Genomic DNA, 21,644 nt, shown 5'->3' with positions numbered 1-21,644 from the left:
AAAATTATGTCCAAAAAATTTAGCTTTTATTAAAAGTTGATATTTTTAACTTTTAACTTAAAAAAAAATATTATTATAAATTATCTATGAAAAACAAGCTTTGAATTACTATTAAAAGTTGCAAATTATAATTTAAAAATCATATTAAATGAACTCATAAATTAATATTCAGGCGAGTGAAAAAAATTTTAAATAGGAGGTATACCTTTGTAATTAACTAACAAGAAAAAGTTAAAGAAGAAAGGAGTTTTATTATTCTCCCTCGTAGAATACTATTTATTAGAATAATATTTTTATTTTAATTATTAATTTTTTAACATTAAATTTATTAAAGATTAAGTTTCATAAGGTTATATCATTTCTACTAACAGTATTATGAGTTTAACGGGTTAATTTGAGTTTTTTTTCTTTTTGCTAATTGATTTTGTTTTCTTAAATTTATTCTTCAATAATTGATTGATTGAGAATTAAATTTTATTATTTGTTTTAATTTATTTTTTTATAAGATTATATTTATCTCATGACTTGGATTACGAGTTTAGCAAGTTATCCTAAGTTGGCTTGAGTTGTTTTTTTTTTTGTGTTTTTTAATGAATTTTTCAATTTTAATTTCAATTATATCCTTCAATATTAGATTTATTATGGATTAGCAGGTTAACTTGAATCGATCCAATATGTTATCATTCTAATATTTATGAAAAAAAATTATTTATAATATTTATTTTGAGTCAAACTAATTTTTTACTAATTATTCAAGTTGTTTTAGAGAAAAATGAAAAATAAACAATAGATGAAGAAGATAGATTTACTGTTATTACAATAAAATACAGACATGAGCACACTTTTTAACTTGTATAAGATGTTATTTATATAGAGAGAGTAGTAATTATTGTTTTTCTATAACTTTGTTTTTTTTTATGATTACATGATTCCTTATTTATATAAAAAGATTTATTTTTAATTTGTTATAGTTATAGTTTTCATGTACGAGAAATAGTCTATGATTTTTTTAAGATAATGATTGATTTCTTGTAAAAAAATTTTGACCTGCCACAATTATAATTTTCATATATTATTAATTACTATTATGAATAATAGTTATTGGAGTAATTGTCATTACAATTCTAGATAGGAGTTAATTAAAATTGGTTGTTAAGGAGGATGAAGGTGTTGTGTTATTGTTGCTATTTCTTTTACTATTGTTTTTTTAAATTGTTTTTTATTAATGTTATAAAGGTATTCTTTTGAAGTTGTTTTTTATTGATGTTATAAAGGTATTATGGAGCTGCACGAGAATGAAGAAGAAATAATGTTATATTTTGGTGCAGTTGCTATATAATTGTTAATTACATCTAATTAATCTCATATAGTTTTAAAAAAATATTTTTATTAGGAAAAATATTATTAAAATATTTTTTTATTAAAAAAAAAAACAGAGAAATAACTCTAGATTCCCGTAACAAGGCATGAGACAACGATCACGAATGACGTGAAACCAAACAAAAACCACCATCAGTGCGATGTTGTCATATTGTGACTGTGAAATTGACATGCACCGACTAATTAATTAAGATTGAATAAAGGACACTTCGATCAAGAACAAGTGATACCAGCTATGGAAATACAAGTAAATTAAATGCAGAATATATAAATCCTTGATAACACTCTATTAAAAATTTAGATACAATTTAACAAGAGTTGAATGTTTTTCAAAAGACGGAGAGGAGGAGGAGGAGGAGCTCAATCGTGAATTAATACAATAGCCGTTGGATTAGAGATAACTCACAATCACCTTATTCATACATGCTCTCCTAATTTTCGAATAATTTCTTGTAGAAAACCTAAAACTCCACGTGAAATTATTGTATACCTAAACATATAATAGTATAATAGCATAATAATAGAATGGCTTTCCAATCATAAAACCCCTTGCCTAGGCAGTGGGGCCATTCAATTTTTCGATCATGAATTGTCATTTTCAAATCATACACGGATATCAAAAACATTTTATTTTTTGTACGTATCAAAATAACCTGCGCCAACAAACTTTTTTTTTGTCTTTTTCTCTCCTCATCAATTTTAATGCTTACCGTTTTAAAATTTCAAAGTTATCATTTAATTTGATATTTTTTATTATTATTTATTTTATTTGGAATAGTTTATAAAATTAAAAAAAAATATTTCACTTTAATTTTCTTACCTTTTAAATTTAGTTTTTATTTATTTTATTTAAGATAATATTTAAATTAATTTTTATTTTTATTTTTCAATATTAAATTGATTAGGAATTGATCTTCTTAATTAGACATGGGTCTATGAATTTACATGTTATAAATTTTAGAGATTAACATAAGTTTAGAAAGTTTGTTCGACTTTATTTTGTTTTTTTTTTCATTTCTTAAGCTTGTCATACCCGGACATCACAGTAATTATTTAAAAATTTTCATAAAAAAATAGATATTTAGTATCTTTTTAAAAAAATATATATATTGCTCAAGAAGTTATTGGCTATTATTACTGATATTAGAAACTATAACTGGTCAACATAAATTTTATGATATGAGTTTTTTTACACAAAAAAAATATTATTATTTTTTAAACATTCTAGTTGAAATAAATTGTATTATTGATTTTGTTTAAAGCTATTAATAATTTATTCTTTCTTTTTATTTTTTTATTTTTTTTATAATGTTCATGACTTTAATGTCAATAAACACTTCCGTATAAATATTTTGATTAATATTGCAAAAATTCAAAAGGTATAATAATTATGACTTTGATGGCAGTGAATAAGTTAATAAAATTTTTAATTTTTAATAAACACATATTAACAAATATATGGAAATACAAGTAAATTAACTGCAGAATATATAAATCCTTGATAACACTCTATTAAAAATTTAGATACAATTTAACAAGAGTTGAAAGTGTTTCAAAAGACGAAAAGGAGGAGGAGTTGAATCGTGAATTAATACAATAGTCATTGGATTAGAGATAAGTGAGGAGTTGAATCGTGAATTAATACAATAGCCATTGAATTAGAGATAACTCACAGTCACCTTGTTCATATATGCACTCCTAATCTTCGAAAAATTTCTTGTAGAAAAACTAAAACTCCCCGTGAAATTATTGTGTGCCTGAACATATGATATTATAATAGTATAATAGCATGATGATAGAATTGCTCTTCAATCATAAACCCACTTAACTAGGCAGTGGGGCAATTCAATCTTTTCATCATGAATCGCTAATTTCAAATTGTACAGGGACACCTTAATTTTTTTTTACATATTAAAATGACTTAGTTACTCCTAAAATAAAAGAAACGTAGATCCAGATATTAAGTATTATAGTTCATAAATTGGGAATATATATATATATATATATATAGAGGTATTGTTATTAAAATCTGATAAGCAAGTTTTACTAAAATTATCTGCATGTGTTAATGAGTAATTTAGCTTTATAAGTAGATGGTATAACAACTTTTTTATGGCTTGGTTTATGTTTTTATTATGGTGCAAATATATTTATTTGATTTTTACCAAATAATTTTCAAACATGTTTAGTAAAAAATCACTTTTGACTTAATAAAAACAAAACTTTGTTTTAAGTTGAGTTGGCAGAACTTTTATATTTTTAATAAATATTAAATATTATAAAAGAAAATTGTGAAGGAGTTCAATTATTGTAAGAATAGGCTTGGTATTCTCTTTATGATAATAAGCAGTGTGTGGCCAACAACCTTCTAATTTGGCACTTATAATCTCTCTTCTTCTTTTTTGTCCTCTTTCCTCATTAATTTTCATGTCTATCATTTTAAAATTTTAAAATAATTCTTCAATTTGTTATTCATTTATTTTTTATCATGTTTTTTTTTACTATTTGATTTGTTTGAGATAGTTTATAAAATTAAAATTTCTTTTCAATTGCATCCTATTTTATTTTCTAATCTTTTATATTTGATTTTTATTCTTTTTATTTTTATTTTTTTATTTGATATAATTTTTTAAATTAATTTTTTTTAACAATTTCATCTTTTTTAAGTTTTTCTAATCAAATTTAATTGTTATTCTTTTGATTGCTTTTTTATTATTATTCTAATAAATTTTTTAAATTAATTTTTTATTTTATCTTTTAATATTAAATTAATTAAAAATTGAACTTGTTGATTGAACCCGAATGATTTTACAGGTTAAAAAATTTAGAGATTTATATAGGTTTGGGAACTTTGTTTAGGTTTGCTTTGTTTTTCCTATTTCTGCTTGTGGTTTTTTTAGTTTTTATATATTAATATTTATTTAATTGGAAATTAAGTTTTGTTATTTTTATTTATTTGTTTTCTATATAATTGTTTATTAATTTTAAAAATAATTTGGGTTATCTTAATTTTTTCTATTCTTTATTCTTTATTGATTTTATTTTTATATATTTTTTAAATTAATATTTTTTATTTTTCAATATTAAATCGAGTTGGAATTAAAATTATATTTTAGTTTTATTATGCAAGGTTGCAGTTTTTTTTCTATTAGAGTTTGTGGTTCATATATAGACAGACACTCCAGATATTTTTTCAGATTAATGGTTAATAGTAAAACTTGAGATCTCGTATTGATGTTCACAAAGCAGTAAACATGTTTGAAAAGATGACAGCTTTGTCATGAAGTGAAAGTCTCTGTTAACAAGTTGTGGGAGTAACGTGTCGGCAAAGGAGATATGAGGAAGGTATCAGCAAAAATGGATCATTGCTGGGCGGGCGGTAAGAAAGCGGGGCTAATCGTGGCCGCTCATAAACTTGTACGTATGGACTGTATGTTTGAGATTGATGGTTAGATGTAGTAATTTTTTTTGTGGATGTAATTACTTTAAAATACAAAATATAACTTATTGAAAATTAAATATAATTTTTTATATAAAAAAATTCAATCACATACACACTGTACACACTTAAATCTTGTGGCAGAAAAATAATTTTTTTAAAAATAAATTTAAAAAAAATAAATTATTTTCTAATGTTTAATACTGTAATAGAAAGTAAGTTGGAAATTTTTTTTTAATATTTTATTATATCATAAAAAATAAGTTGGAAAATAATTTATTATTATTTTTTAAAATTTATTAAAATAATAAAAAATAAATCTTACAAATTAAAAATTTGAATGAGAATAAAATTGAAAAAAAAATCTAATTTTATAAATTATTTTAAATAAAATAAATAATAATTAAAATAATAGAGATCAAATCTAATAAATAATTTTTTTAAAAATAATAATAATTATAATTTTATAAATTATTTCAAATAAAATAAATAATAATCAAAAGAATGAGAATCAAATTTGATAGATAAAGGATTTTAATTTAAAAAATAATAAGAAAAAATCAAATAACAATCATAAAAATTAAAATTAAAATTAATATAAAAATAAAATTAAACTAAATTTTAAGAGATGAATTAAAAAAATCCAAATAAAATATATAGTAATTAAAAGTTCAAAAATTAAATTTGATATAATTAATAAATAATATAATATTTTTATAATTTTTATAATTTAAAAAAAATAATTTTTATTAATAAAAAAAATAATTTTTTTTAACAAATAAATATAAAAAAGTAGGTACACTTTCAGGAAACAATCGCACCATTAAAGCGGTATGGCAAGTGACCGATGGGGCAGGTAAGCAATAAATAACATTACGCCATGTCATGCTAATGCACCTCATTGTGGGAGGGTGGGGGGGCGTGACGTGGACAATGCACAAATGCTGTTAGGAAGGGAGGAGCAGCACTGCACTGAAAACACGTACCTATGTTTATCTTTTCCACATAGTCGGAGCATATCGGCAAAAACCATTTAAAAAAGTTAAATTGTTGATATAATTTTTTAATAATATAAATATAATGTTTTGCATGTATACTCTATTAAAAAAATTATTTTAACAACTTATTTATATTTTAATATACTTAATATTAATACCTTTTACTCTCTTTTTTTTAAAGAAAAGTCAATGAAAAAAGTTATGGATGCTAAATAATGAATTTTATTGTGTAGGTTTAAAAATGATTTTTTTATTGATAAAAAGGAAATTTTAACTGTGACTAGTATTAGTATTATTATTTCTTTTACCTCTCTGGTTGGAGATGCCATTATTGTCATTCAAGGGCAAGCGTATAGCACCCACCTGCCAGTTTTAACTTACAATTGCTTCCGCTGCACGCATCTGTTTAAAGATGGTATGACTTTAACTTTGGCTTGTACAATGGAGCAATCTTGGTTTGAATTAAATTTATTAGGTTTTAGATGTGATGTTCTATATAGATTTGTGAAATCATGTGGGTTGTGGTAGCATAGTTTTTTAAATATTTCTATGATAAAATCATATGAGTATTTTAAAATGGTTTTGAGGCTATTGTTATATATTGTTTTTAAATGATTGAAATGTTTTGTTATCTTCTTCATTTTGCATGATTACATGTTATTTTGAGACATTTTATTCTAATCTAACTTTGAATTTCAAAGTTAAATATTAAATTTAATGTAATAATTTAAACTATGGATGTTATTCTTACAACTCTACATTTATAATTCCACACTTATAACGATAAAATCTTTATGATCTTTTAATATGCTAAAAGCAAATTAAAACTTGTAGAATAATCAAATAATTTAAAGACCTTGAATATGAAAAATAACTTAACAGGTGGGGATTAAGAAACTTGGATTCATTGGTTGACTCTTCAATTGATTACAAACTGCAAGCCTAATATTGGAAGCCTATTGATTATTACTTGCAAACTACAGGTCTAAAAGGCTATATGCCTACAAGTTATATATTTATTGATTATCATTTATGCGATTACAAGCCTTTGTTTTCATCTAACTTATTTTCATCTAGCTTAGACTTTATTTATGATTTCTCTGTTTCCAGGGAAGCACCAGACATATTGAGAGATAGGTGGAGAAGAAAGAGATATTTGGAGAGGAATTGAAAGGCAGTTATTTCAGAACTTAGTACATGGCAGTCCCCATTTATATAGGTAGATATGATAATTTAATTTGAATTTGATGAATGTAAACTTGAACTTATTTAAATATTTTATTTTTTAATTTTTATTTTATTTGATAAATAATAGAAGTATAAATATTGTTAAATTCAATCAAAACCTGATACACATACAATCTAATTTAATAGTCGATAACAATGATATTTTAAAAATATATTAAACAAAAAAATAAAAATAATTAAAATCAAATAAATTAGTATAAAAATCAAATTTTTATTACAATGAAAAACTTTTATACATTTAAATATAATAAATCTAAAATAGAGACGGCACTAAAGGAAAAAGAGGTTGGTCATTGTCAGGACCAAAGGACTATTTAGAGAGTGCATATGAACCACAAATATTTGATCTTATATCCATTACCAATTAATGGAGTTCTTTATAATTAATAGTGAGTTATTCATATTTATCATTAAGATGAGTTGTCTAATCCTATATTTATTGGTCTAACATCATGTGAACTCTAGAGTTTGAACTCTCAAAATCGATTATAAATATCTAATTGTCGAAATACTATGAGTCCTCTGCTCCTTTTTATAGGTAGTAATAATATTTTTTAAAAAACTTCAACAATAATATTTAACTTGTCTATTTAAGTTCTTATATTTTTTTAATATGTTTTAAAAATATTTATGGTTTTTATTTGATAGTAATAATACTGCTTTTTAATTTACTAATTATTATTATTATTATTACTCTTCAAATGAAATCATCAATAATATTTCTTTGAAATTTATTATTGATTAGATTAGTCTTTTCTATAGGTATTTTTAATTCTCTCGTCTCATGGTCTCATGAATCTAGATACAAAAATGGAAAAGACTCTTCTTTTAATTCTTTAGAGTTGCAAGATATATTTAAATTCAATAAAAATTCTTAAAATTCAAAATACAAAAAAAAGAAAAATAGAATGAGGGGCCCAACTTTCTTACAATGCATGAAATTTATAAATAAAAATAAATATAATTTAATAAAATAATTATATTATTAAAAAATCATTATAAACCAAGTCCGGTATACCTAAACTTGGCAACCAAGTAGCATGGAGGTGCAATAGTTTTTGCTAGAACGAAAACAACATCTATGAAAAAGAAGAGATCCCTAGGTGATAATAAAAAAGAAATTGCTAATTCTCCTGTTATGGAAAGAAAAAGAAAATGATGATGATGATATTTTCTCTTCACTATATGAAAAAAAATAAAAAATAAAAAAATTATAGTATTTTTATAAAAAACACAATAGACAATAACGGGCTCTACAATATTTATAACACCAACACTATTATTTTTAATGTTAATAATTTTTTTTAATTATAGTAAAAATAATAATATCATTTTTTTTTAAATTTCCTTTCCTAAGTGACATAAAAATCCTGTTTCAGCTGATTTTCAAATAGCAGATCCTGTAAGAACCAATTTTATTATTCGACGGTCTATTTTTTTCCTTTTTCCCAGTAGGTGCAGGCTTCATTGAAAAGCGACCAACCCGAGAGGGGTCCAGCTCTGTGCACTTAATGTCATCGACGGATCTATCTTATCGGCGAAATAGACCGTCAGATATCTGGAAGGAAAGCGAGACGGGAGTTAAACGACCAGGCCCGACGGAGGAATATTAGACATCGATGTCAGTTAAAGGTTCAGACCACTGAAGTTTCCAGGACTAAGTACTTGACCAGTTGAACACAAAGTTCCAAACAATATTAAACAGCACATTCTTGTGTGCAAGCCTTTCCATACACTGTCTGCCAAGATGGCATTCACAGCATCAGGTGGATGGTATTAATCCCACCAGGTTGGTTGCATTGCTGCAAGCAATTTCTGATACAGAGCACATGATCCATCCCTTATACTTTACTTACCCCCAGCAACATCAGCAGTGACATTAAAACCTAAGTGAAAACATCATAGAAGGCTGTGACAGCTACTTTTTATATTAAAATACACTAACGATACTACTTTTTATTATAGTAAAAATAATATTATTCATAATATTTAAATTTTTAATTATAATAAAAATAATAATACTTATAATACAAACAATACTATTTTTATATTAAGACTTTTAATTATAATAAAAAAATATTTATAATACAAATAATAATATTTATGGATATTGCTGGCTAGCTAGACTCAGCTTTTTTTTTAAGTGTTTTGGATCTGGTTTAGCTAGACTTAATATTATTGGATTCTACAAAGCAGCAGAATCCAACATTATTGACTTATTTTTTAAAGAGTTTTCAGTCTTGTTTGACAGCCCAACCTAACAACATTAGGTCTCGTTATTAAATCAGATCCAATAGCTTTTGACAAAAAAATAAATGCTTCTAGCCATAATTGATGATCCAAAATACAATAGAGAAACGCTCCCCATAGCTCTATAGCATTTATAATCTAAATAATAATAATAGGTTTTTAAAATAAATTTACTAATGATGGTAAACAATAATAGTAGTAATATTAATTCTTACTTTTATACTACAAATCAAATCTATTTTTGATTTTCAAATTTATAATATTTTTTAGAAATTAAATAATATTAATTATAATCAAAATTATAATATTAAATATAATAAATATCATAATAAATATATCACAATGATAATATTCTAAATATTAATTCTTTTAATTATAATAAAGATAATAATATTTAGAATAAAAATAATAATATTTATCATATCAATAATATTACTAAATTTGTCTGAGAGGGGATATCAGATCCAAGTTAATAATAATAATAGTAATAATAATAATAATAATTGATTTTATCTTTCAAATCAAATTTATATTTTTTATGGTAATAAAATTTATTTTAAATTTAATAATATTAATGAAATTAATAATTTCAATAATATTAAATTTATATGTCCTAAATTTTTAATAGTTTTTAATCCCATCACATAAAATTTACTGTGTTTTCTTGATAGTAATAATTTTTTTAAAAAAATTAATAATAATAATAATAATAATATTTCATCTTCACCACGTGGAAATAAATAAATAAAAGAAAAAAAATTTACAGCATTATTGACAAAAAACACAGCAAATGAGCACCCCCAAAGCTTTACAGTATTTATAACACCAATAATATTATTTTGAATATTAATATTATTAATTACAGTAAAAATAATAATATCTATAACACGAACAATACTACTTTTTATATTAATACTTTTAATTATAATAAAGATAATAATATTTATAACACAAAAAATATTATTTTTTATTAATACTATTTATTAACATGAATAATAATATTTTTATATTAATACTTTTAATTATAATAAAGATAATAATATTTATAACACAAAAAATATTATTTTTTATTAATACTATTTATTAACATGAATAATAATATTTTTATATTAATACTTTTAATTATTTAATTATAGTAAAAGTTACCATGCAGAAATATCTCTTATCTATTATTTAAGATTTAGAATAATATTGTGTTTAATTTGTTAAAAAATCACTTACCAAGTTTGATTTTCTATTCTTTATTAATGCATAATTTAAAGACGGAGAAAAAAGTCTCTTGATTTAATTTTTTTCAACAAAAGTGATGTTTGATTTAAGTTGAGATTATGAAAAATAAAGGATCCCCTTTTTTTATTTGGATTAATACGATTATCGCAACGAAAATATTTTTATTCATTCAATATTAGTAATAAATAAAAGATTAAATTTGTAAGGACTCGGTTGCTTTGCATATAATTTACAATGTTTAGTAGAGATATAAAAAATATAATGGTAGTAGAGTGACTAATATATTGTGAAGATGAGTTGAGTGCTGAGGTGATGGTGGAGCAACGGGGGTGATGTGATGATAAAGGTGGTGCTGTAGATTATCTTGGCGAGGTAATAATAGAAAATAATGATAATGGTGGTTGATATTTTAAATAGATTAACATGGATATAAAATTTTAAAAAATGAATTAAGTTTAAATATTAGCTATAAAATATTTTATTTGGACCAATCCTCGTGTAAATATTTTATAAAAAACAAGCACATGAAAATAAAAAAAAATATACGAGCATCCCCTAATCAATGTATGATCCTTCTTGCTTGAATTTTTTTTTTTAAGGTCTATTTATTTACTTATTCGACAGTTTTTTTCCATCAACTATTTTCAATTTTTTGCCTATCTTGGTTCAAATATTTTTGGTTGGCGAGGCAACATGCCGACGATTCTTTGCTAGAGTCTAAATGGGAAAGATACACTTATACACAGAATAATTTAAAATAAATATTTATTAAAAATTAAAGGTATCTTATATTATTAGATATATTATTATAAAACATGTTTTAGTTAAGGAGTTATTGATACTTCAAGTGTAAAAATGATGACATAAAACCTTAATAAAAATACACTTTTAAGTACTAATCATAAACCGAATTAAACAAGTAAACATATTTGTCAAATAATAAACATAAACTTTCTTATCATAGTGAAATCATCTTAACAATCAGGCCTGTAACTGTGTTGGTTCACAAAATTCTGAACCCAAATTTTTCTCAAATTAGCATTTTTTACCATAAATGTTTTTGCCAACATTTCATGCTGGACCAAGTGATCAAATAATCGAAGAACCATCTCACCTAAAAGTTTAAGCTATTAGGAGAGACTCCAAGATATGATTTATATTATTCTCTAGCACACCTCCTCAAGTAAAAGCTATTTGGGATTGAAACTTGCACAGACCCACATTACCTTGTGTTTAATTTTTTTTAATCAAATAAATGGGGATGGTGAGATTCAAACTCGTGACTGCTTGGTCATTAAAGCTCTAATACTATGTCAAAGAACCATCTCACCTAAAAGTTTAAACTGCTAGGTGAGGTCCTAGGATATGATTTATATTATTCTCTAACATACCCTCTCAAGTGAAAGTCCTTTGGGCTTGAAACTTGCACAGACCCATATTACCTTGTACTTTATTTTTTATCATATAAATGGGGATGGTGAGATTCAAACTCGTAACCGCTTGGTCATCAAGGTTTTGATATCATGTCAAAGAACCATCTCATCTAAAAACTTAAGCTATTATGTGAGGCTCTAAGATATGATTTATATTATTCTCTAACACAAATGCATCCCCAAGAGTGATCTCATCAAAACTTTCAATTTTCATGACTTTTGTATATAGCTCGTTGACATCAAGTTGATTTTTGTTGAGGCTTTGGATTGTAAATGCTACATCTTCAATCTTTTTAGACAACTTTTCAACACTATCATCTTCATACATGCGATTTCTCTTCTTATATTGCCTCTTTTGTGTATTAGAGGAAAATATCTCCTTTTCTTTTGAAGTTTCTTCATATTCCCCTTCATTTTCAATTAAAATTGATTATTCTTCAATATTCTCTTTTAAGTTGATATCAGCATATGATTTGGCATAATTTCTAGTTGCCATATCTTTTCTAACAACAATTGTCATTACCTCATATATATATCAAGTTTTTTGTTGAGATACTTATAATGATTGGGATGTGCATGTTCATAAAGTTTAGAATATGAAATTTTTTAATTCCTTGTATAACATTTTGAAAATAAAAATAAATATAAAAATTATGAAGAGTATAATATTTATCATACTTTCATTTCTTCATCATAAACATCTTGAAAAGAAAGGAAAGTGTTTTTCTTAAAATAAAGAAAGGAAAATACTTTCCTAACCTAAAGTTTTATTTTTTTATTGACTGAAATTGAGTTTTTTTAAACTAATTTTTTTTATATTTATTAAATATAAAAAAATAAGGAAAATAGATTCCACTAAAATGAATTCCTAGAAACTAACATGGCATAAAGAGATTTGGCAGTAACCAATGGGGGCAGGTAAGTAATAAATTATATATTACGTCATGCCAGGCTAAAGCAATTAATTGCGGAGGGCAGGACGAGGACCATGCACAAATGCTGCTAGGAGGGAGCGCAGGGAAGAGCAGCAGCGCTGTGAAAACATGTATCTACGGGATCTTTTCCGAATAGTCAGAGCATAGCGGCAAAAACCATTTAAAAAAGTTAAATTGTTGATATGATTTTTTAATAATATAAATATAATTTTATGCATGTATAATCTAATAAAAAAATTATTTTAGCAACTTATTTATATTTTAATATATTTAATAAAATACCTTTTACATTTTTGAGAAAAGTCGTTGAAAAAAGTTATGAATGTCAAATAATAAATTTTAATGTTTTTAGTTTTTTTATATAGATATGTACGTAGGATTAGAAATGATTTTTATTGATAAAAAAAGAAATTTTAACTCTTTATTTAACTATATCATCAGAGGAGAAAAACTAAATTATTATTGTTTCATAGAACTTTCCCGTTGGAGATGCCATTATTGTCATTCAAGGAGAAGTAGTCTACTAAAATATGTGGAAACCTAACTTCCAGTTGCTTCCACTCCACGCATTTGTTTAAAGATGATATGACTTTAATTTTAGCTAATTACAATTGAATAATATTGGCTTGAATTAAATTCCTTAGCTTCTAGATGTTAGTACGTAGCTAGGTAGTATGTGAGGTGCTGTGGAATAATTCTTTTTTATAAAAAATATTTAAAAAAAGTTAAAGTTGAATAATATTAGGTTTTTTTCTCAAGCTAGATTTAAGAGTCTTAAATATATATGTAAAGTCTTGTCCCAATGCCTGGGATTGATGGTCTTGCCATGATCGAGTGCCTCTGGTCTGACAATCCTATCATGCCCAGCAAAATCTAAACTGACAATTTTATTTTTAATTATTTTTTTAATATCAAATGCATCCTATAAAAAAGACAATCTCATCCCATTTTACTGCATGCTTAGCAAGTTTTTTTTTGGTAAAGATAACTCTATCATTATTCTATTTTAATTTACAGTAATTTATCTCTAAGTAAATAGTAAAAGAGACACTAAATCCTTTTAATATATTATATAATATTTTATATAAATTTTTGAAATCTTGGGAGGGTGTTGTAGAATAGTTTTTTAAATTTTTATATAATAAAATCATATGAGTATTTTAAAATAGTTTGGAGGTTCTTGTTATATATTGTTTTAAAATGATTGAAATGTTTGGTATCTTTTTCATTTTGCATGGTTACATTATTTCGAGGTTTTTTGTAACTATTTTAATTTAGAAACTTTAATTTTCAAAGTTAAATATTAAATTTAATATTAATGATTTGAACTATGATAATGTTCTTACAACTCCATACTTGCAATTTCACACTCGTAACAATGTTTAAAAATTTTTATAGTCTTTTAATATGTAGGAAACAAATTAAAACTTGTGGAGTAATCAAATAATTTGAATGCTTTGAATATAAAAAATAACATAACAGTCAAGATTAATGAACTTAGATTTATTAGATGATTCTTCAATTAATTACAAATGCATACTGAAAAATTTCCTGATAGAAAAACATGAACTACTATATATATTAATAATAAAAATTGCAAGCCTACCAATTATCACCTATAAAATATAAGTCGAAAAGTTATTTGCCTACAAATTAAATATTTATTGATTATAGCTGATGTGATTATAAGCCTATTGATAAATAAATTTTGAAAATTATAAGAACTTGCTTCAATTGTATAGCAAATATAATTGATTTGTGTTCCTCCATCCTCAATAGTTATGTAGGGAATATTATAGATAACCATTTATTAACTATTCATTCTTTACGTTACTTCATAATTTGAGGAGGCATAATTGAAATTGCCTAACTTCACTTGCAAATTTTTTTACAAGATTAGATCCTTTTTTTTTTTTGTAATCTTTTTTGTACAAGTCCAAACTTTATAATCCACTAGGCTTAGCCCATAAACAAATTTATCCTTGTTTTCATCTAACTTATTTTCATCTAGCTTAGACTTTATTTAAAAAAAAAACTTATAAATACTAAATTAATTAATAAGAAAAAGTAATGATTTCCCCTACTTTTTGGGAAGCACCGAGCATATCGAGAGATAGGCGGAGAGGAAAGACAGTTATTTCATGGGGTATAACCTGTTTGATTTTGCATTTTAAAAATGTTTTTAAAAAAATTTGAATTTTATTTTTTTGTTTTAAATTGATAATTTTTAATGTTTTTAAATTATTTTGTTGTATTGATATTAAAAATAATTTTTAAAAAATAAAAAAAATTATTTTAATATATTTCAGAATAAAAAGTACTTTAAAAAACAATCGCAACCACACTTTTAAAAGGTATGATAATTTAATTTTAATTTGATGAATGTAAAAATTGAACCAACTTATTTAAATATTTGGTTATTTAATTTTTATTTTATTTGATAAATAATATGTAAAGTATATATATTGTTAAATTTAATCAAAACATGTGTGTAAGATATTTATGTTTTTTAATACAATCTAATTCCATATTCTAATATTGACATAATATGCATATCATTTATAATTATATATACATGCACTAACATTTTTTGTATCTATATTTTTTATTTTATGTTAAATAAGAAATAGAACTCATATACTGAATACTTGAATGGATACTGAGACATGATAGATAGGATATAAATATTTATATTTGTATCTAATAAATAATAAATTAGATATAGATATAATAGAAGCTTGATTCATAAGTTAACACCCGACTACACGCAAAGTTGATGGATGTGGATTCCATTATTATTTAGGTCATGAGTTGGGGTTTTATGTGCATCTATTATTAGGTAGCGTTGGTTCCTATTTCAAGACTAGAAAAATAAAAACAATGAGTACATAAAAACCATGTTTTTATGTATTTCCTGTTTTGAAATTACATAAGTTCAATATCTTTATCTTTTCTATCAAATTATATATATATATATATATATATATGTCATTTTTATCCTAAACACTAACCAAACACAACCTTAATTAAAATTATCTATAAAAAGATTAAGCAAACATATTTATTGAATACTATTTTTTAAAAAAATATTAATCCAGAATTATATTTAAAATAATTGAATAAATGGATAAAAAATTAAATAAACCCAATAAGGTGGATATATGAGACAAAATAGATCAGAAGACAAGATCAAATTGTGTTTGGTAATGGTAAAAGGAGAGCATGACTATCTCTATATTTTGTTTGGTTGATGGTATGAAAGCATAAAAAATATGTACAAAATTTTTTTTACTCTTAATATATTTTATTATAAAATTTACATATTTAAAAATAATAATTAGATATTATTTTTTACTTTAGTTTATATTAATTATTGAAATTAATAATATTATAATAATCTCAGTTATAAAACTCGAATCATCTCAGTGAGTTGACCCAAGACCTAGCCAATTTGGGGCCACGATCGGTCTATATTTAAGAAAAAATAGAAGAATGATTGTCTAACTTAGTCTAATTCGGTTAAAAACCTATTAATTTTTTTTTAAAAAAATATTTTTCAAAATAATATCATTTAGATCCTTTTGAAATACTTTGTTAGATTAACTTGGATTAACCCTTCTAACCTATAACTCAGGTATTGCCTTGAGTTAGATATTAAAATCATAATAATAACTATTTTTAGCATTACTTATATTCATTTGATAAATTTATAATTAAAACTTTTTATACAGATATTTTAGAGATAAAAAATAAAATTTTGAAAACAAATTAAAGGAAATAAAGCATTCAAAGATGCAATTGAAAAACAAATTCAATTAGGAAAATAAAAAAATCAAAATCAAAATAATAAAAATTAAATTTGACAAATAAAAAAATCAAAAGATGATGAAATTGAAAGAAAATTCTAATTTCATGAATTATTTAAAATAAACAAATAATAAAAAGAATAAAAACCAAGTCTTGAAGCAAAATAAATTGAAAGGTTGATTTGAAAATTTACAGGGACAAATATGGAAATTAAGTAGGAGAAAGAGAAGAAAAAAAAAAAGAAAAAGAAGAAGAGATCATTGTTTCCAAACTAGAAAGATATTAGTCACATGTGCTATCGAATGATGAAGGATGAAGGTGTTATTATGAGGATTCAAACGTTGTTATGGATTGGAAAATATTACATGCATTGTCTAAAAACCACAAACATAATAATTTGTGTTAGTATGGATAACATGTGCCGTTAGCTTTTTAATATTAAATAAAATCTTTTTAATATTAAATAAAATAGATATAAATTCAAGATAATTTAAATTTAAAAACAATTAAGTCGTATTGTAGAAAGAGAAAAGTCAAAACACCCCCTAAAGACCATTTCAATATTTTTTCCGCTTTGAAGAGTATTTTAGTATCAAATTGTTCTTTACCATACTGAATAATTATAAAATTACCATAATAAAAATACCAAAGAGCCCCTTCATATAAACTTAAGATAATTTAAATTCAAATACAATTAAATAATTTTACTGTATTGTAGAAAGAGAAAAGTCAAAATAGTCCCTGAAGACCAATTCAATATTTTTTTACTTTAAAAAGTAATTTAGTTATTTTTAATATGGAAAAAAAAAACTATCTTATTACCCTCATTGCCAAGGCTTTTTTTTTGTTGTTGTTGATAAAGATAAAATAGTTATTTTATAATTTCTATTTACAATACTAACGACTTTAGAACTCTAGTAAAATCACTATAGAGGAGTTTTAGGTCTTGTTTTTTAATAAAACCAAATCTAACAATGATAAATACGAGTCAAAAGCCAGATTTTTTTTTTTTTTTAAATGACACTTTCCAAAAAGAACACATAAAAAACAATTATGAGAAAATAGCATATGGTTTGCACTGTTAGGAAAGCGCAATCTACTAGGTTGGTTGTTCCTAACTGTGCAAATAATTTTTTGTTTAAAAAAAAAACAAACAATATTTGGAAATAGACTCGAAACAGAGATTTAGAGAGATTAGTGGTAAGAGAAGAAAATTGCATGGGACTTGCAATGCTTCTTCTTCAAAACAACTGACACTTTAGTACACTGGCATCGCCCTATTGTCTAGAGCTCGAAACTTGAACTCCATGGTATTATTTGTACAAAAAGAACAAGAAGATAAACAGAGGAGCTCACTTAAAGATTGACTGGGGAGGAGCATGTAGAATGGTAATTTTTGTAAATATTCATAATAAATTATACAAGTAAAAAAAAAAAAACCTTGATTTAAATCATTAAATGACTCTTGATAGGTACGCTAAAGACGCTCTTCAGTGAGATAATTACATGTAGTCACCTGTGAGTTACCGTAGAGTTTCTCATTGGGAACATGCATTTTTATACCAAGGCTAAATCCCTCTGAGGTTTTCATGTGTATGCACAGAGCGTTTACGATAAATTTATTTCTCTGGGATTTAAACTCTGGATGATGATATGCGGAGCTAATCCATTCACTACATAAAAAATAAAAATAAAAATCCAATAAATATGATCTGGGGTTTACAGATTGTGATCAGATAATTGCCTTTGCATGGATTCATTTATTTATGAGATATGTACAGAAATTAATCAACTTGTTTTATCACATAATTAATCATATCTCTTTTAACTATCGTTTTCCTTTATCACGCTTCTTCTATCATTGCACCTTCTCACCTAGCAAACTAGCGTTGGCGGTAGTACCTTGTCGATTTTTCTCCAGTCAAAGCTGACCTAGGAGACATCAGGACCATCTTCTTGATCTGGTGCAGCATCATTTGACAAAACCAAAGCAGAAACATCTACCATACCATTAGAGCCATCTTCTACATCCGGTAAAACATCATCTAACAGGACTGGAGCAAGAAAATCATGTTCATCATCATCTTCATCTTCTGGAAAATCAGACTGATCAAGATCCTGCATGTGTACATGTTCAACATTGCCCTGTGGCTGCACAATCTCAAAATGGTGCTCTGGTTCATGCTGCTGATTAAATCGGCCTGGGATGTAGGAGGGATTGTTGTGGCATGCTTCACACACATCAAACCCTATTTCCTCCCAACAGTCTTTGCATTTGTACCTTTCCCCAATTATCTGCAACATCTGTCATGAAAGTTCAAAGCTTTTGAATTCGTTTTTCTACCATAACAAAAATGACATGCTAGACTAGTTTGCATTAGCTGTGTTGTAAAAATAACTGAACTACCCAAGTGTACTTGATGTACTTTCGATAAATATTTACCGACTTTTCTTGAATAAAGCAACATAACCACATTTTAGGATGACAGTAACATTCACATCGCAGCCTAAGTAAAAAATCCACATTACTCTAATAAGAATAACATGTCTAGCAAGAGATTTTCAAAAAGGGAATTCATTGTTGTTGAGTAATTGATGAGAATAAGCACAATAATAGGCACAGAAAGGGAAAGTAAGGGATGTTCCAAGGATAGATACAGTAACAAGTAAGAAGATGTCATCCCAATTATGAGAACGCATTCAACAGAAGTGTCAAGCCTTCTAAAGGAAATCATGCATCTGAGATTGAATCTTGTTCATACATATATAAACTACTTTTGCAATCATCAAACACGATAGACAAAGGGAATTAAAAATTAACATTACCCCACAAGAATCACACCCAACTCCAATGTGAACCTTTGGTCCATTGCCAAATATCCATGGTGAATAAACCTTAGAAGGTACTGGTGATGACCGTGGAGCTAGTTGTTGAGCTTGTGTTGAACCTGAAGTCAAGATACATTCAGCGCAAAAAGAACACATAAATATGAAAATTGCAACATGACAACTTATAAGAAAGTGAACAAATTCAAGAAGGAACACCAACCAACACATGCTCACGCAAACAAGTTGTCCGGCACACAATGCGTGAGGACCCAAAACAAAATCTGCATGTGTGCATGAATTATTTGAAAATTATATGGATTGGATAGAAGCCCATTGACAATGTGGGAAAAATCTGAAAATGGTAGGGTTAGACTTGTTGTGAAGTCAATTGGCTTCAATTACTCCTTATCTTTCCTAATTGACTGACATGTACTGTTGTACAGAAGTATAGATGCGATAAACTATTTTTCTCTTAAGATTTCTGTCTACTGTGAACGCACACATCATGTGTCCAAATGTGAGAGGAAAATAAGTGACAAATCAAAGAAAGAAACAGAACGAAGTTCTTTGTCAGAATGCCAAAGCAATACCAATCTAGGAGAAAACTGAGAAGAAGAAAGGCTGAGACAATTTGAACAGACAACCCCATTTGCTCTTAATTTCTTTTTCCATATTTCTCATTTTATCTAGTGAGCCTATCATCACTATCAAATGAAAACTTTCAGGAATTTTTTCCTTCTTCGGTCTCTATTAAGAGGTTGATTTGCTTAAGTTTTACCTCACACAAGAGTGATGTAGCTTAATAGAAAAATTTATATTTCGGTAAAGTTACTTTAATAATTCATTTGGGAATGAAGCCCAGACACTAACAAGAGCAAATGACAAGATACAAGTTCAAGGTTTTGATACTGACAAGTTAAAGTTTGGGCAAACCTTCTCGTCTCCCTGCATAAATTTCAGAAAAGTGCTCCTCCAAAAAATTCTCTAGAACGAAACAAACACCCGGGAACCCATTTGGATGCGAACTTTGACAAAACTGACACCTAGGAATTCCTTGCATGGGGTTGGTGATACAAGATTCACAATACACTGCACAGAGAAGATATTAGATTAAGTACTTGACAATAATGTTTCTCTTTCTTCTGTTTTAGCTGGGTAAATGCAGTTTATTAGAGATTACCATGGCCACAATTAAGAACCACTGGTCGAAACAGTAGTTTCTTGCATTCAGCACACAGCAAGTCAGCAACAGAGGCCTGAATCTTAATTCCACGTCCAAACTCTGTCCCAATCAAGTTGCAATTTTCAATGGCTGCATTTGTAGTTCCGTCAGATCTACTTGATAGTGTTGATGGCACAATTTTCATATTTTCCTCTCTATGAGCAATTGCTTTTGGAGAATAACACAACTTATTTTGAGGATGAATGGGGAAATGCTGAGAATAGCTTGGGAAATCCAGCTCTTCACCAGAATGTGATCCAAATGGATGATGAACAAACTGAGGTGAAAAGCGGCCACCTTTCTTTTCTTCTTCTGCGCAACCGAATAAGAAAATATAGCATCAGTCTGTTTCAAATGACATTATCAGTCAGAATGTTAATAAGTAAAACCACTAAAGATGTTCAGCACAGTGGTGGTGTTTTTAAGGGTTGCACTTGAGTGTGATCAATGGAAGGTCTAAGGCACCTAATAAAATGAAAGGAATGTGCAAAGAGCAATTGCAAAGGGGCAAGAAGATTCAACCCTCCAAAATCTGTTCCTGTAAAAATATAAATAGTCATGTGAATTGCCTTCAAAAGGCTCTGCTTCTATTCCTTTCAACCACAAGGAAGCAAGAACATGTGCAACTGTTCATTAGCAACACCACTTTGCAGATATAGGATGATTATAACTAAATTCACTGGCCATTTGAGCACTAAAAGAAAGAAATGACACAGCAAAATAAGTTTTCGTTCTCTTTCTTTAGCAAAATGAAGAGATGCCTTAATATTGTACAAAGAAAAGGCAAATGGCAGATTTACAGTACGTCAGAGAGAGAGAGAGAGAGAGAGAGAGAGAGCAGACAGTTTGGGGAGGTGGAACAGGTAATTCAAA

At 26.0% G+C, this 21,644-nt stretch overlaps 1 protein-coding gene across 4 annotated transcripts in view; it reads right to left on the bottom strand.

Moving 5' to 3' along the window:
* Window positions 1-17,737: 17,737 nt before the first annotated feature.
* LOC105132607 (E3 ubiquitin-protein ligase PRT1-like) overlaps window positions 17,738-21,644 on the bottom strand; it is a 9,657-nt gene continuing 5,750 nt past the window's right edge. Inside the window, exons 5-9 of one of the 4 annotated variants that reach the window (XM_011036185.1) lie at window positions 20,730-20,887; window positions 20,483-20,638; window positions 19,547-19,668; window positions 18,624-19,024; window positions 17,738-17,828 (exon numbers count right to left, since the gene is read on the bottom strand). In XM_011036185.1, the coding sequence (XP_011034487.1) occupies window positions 18,653-19,024; window positions 19,547-19,668; window positions 20,483-20,638; window positions 20,730-20,887 (808 nt within the window). In that variant the 3' untranslated portion in view covers window positions 17,738-17,828; window positions 18,624-18,652. Of the gene's footprint in view, window positions 17,833-18,376; window positions 19,025-19,546; window positions 19,669-20,482; window positions 20,639-20,729; window positions 21,084-21,644 lie in introns of those variants that run through there. The other 3 variants (XM_011036186.1, XM_011036184.1, XM_011036187.1) reach the window with 3 other exon arrangements.

This window comes from Populus euphratica, unplaced genomic scaffold, assembly GCF_000495115.2.
Source record: "Populus euphratica unplaced genomic scaffold, PopEup_1.0 scaffold87.1, whole genome shotgun sequence".
NCBI classification, from domain to species: Eukaryota; Viridiplantae; Streptophyta; class Magnoliopsida; order Malpighiales; family Salicaceae; genus Populus; species Populus euphratica.
This window is presented reverse-complemented; position numbering and strand designations above follow the sequence as displayed.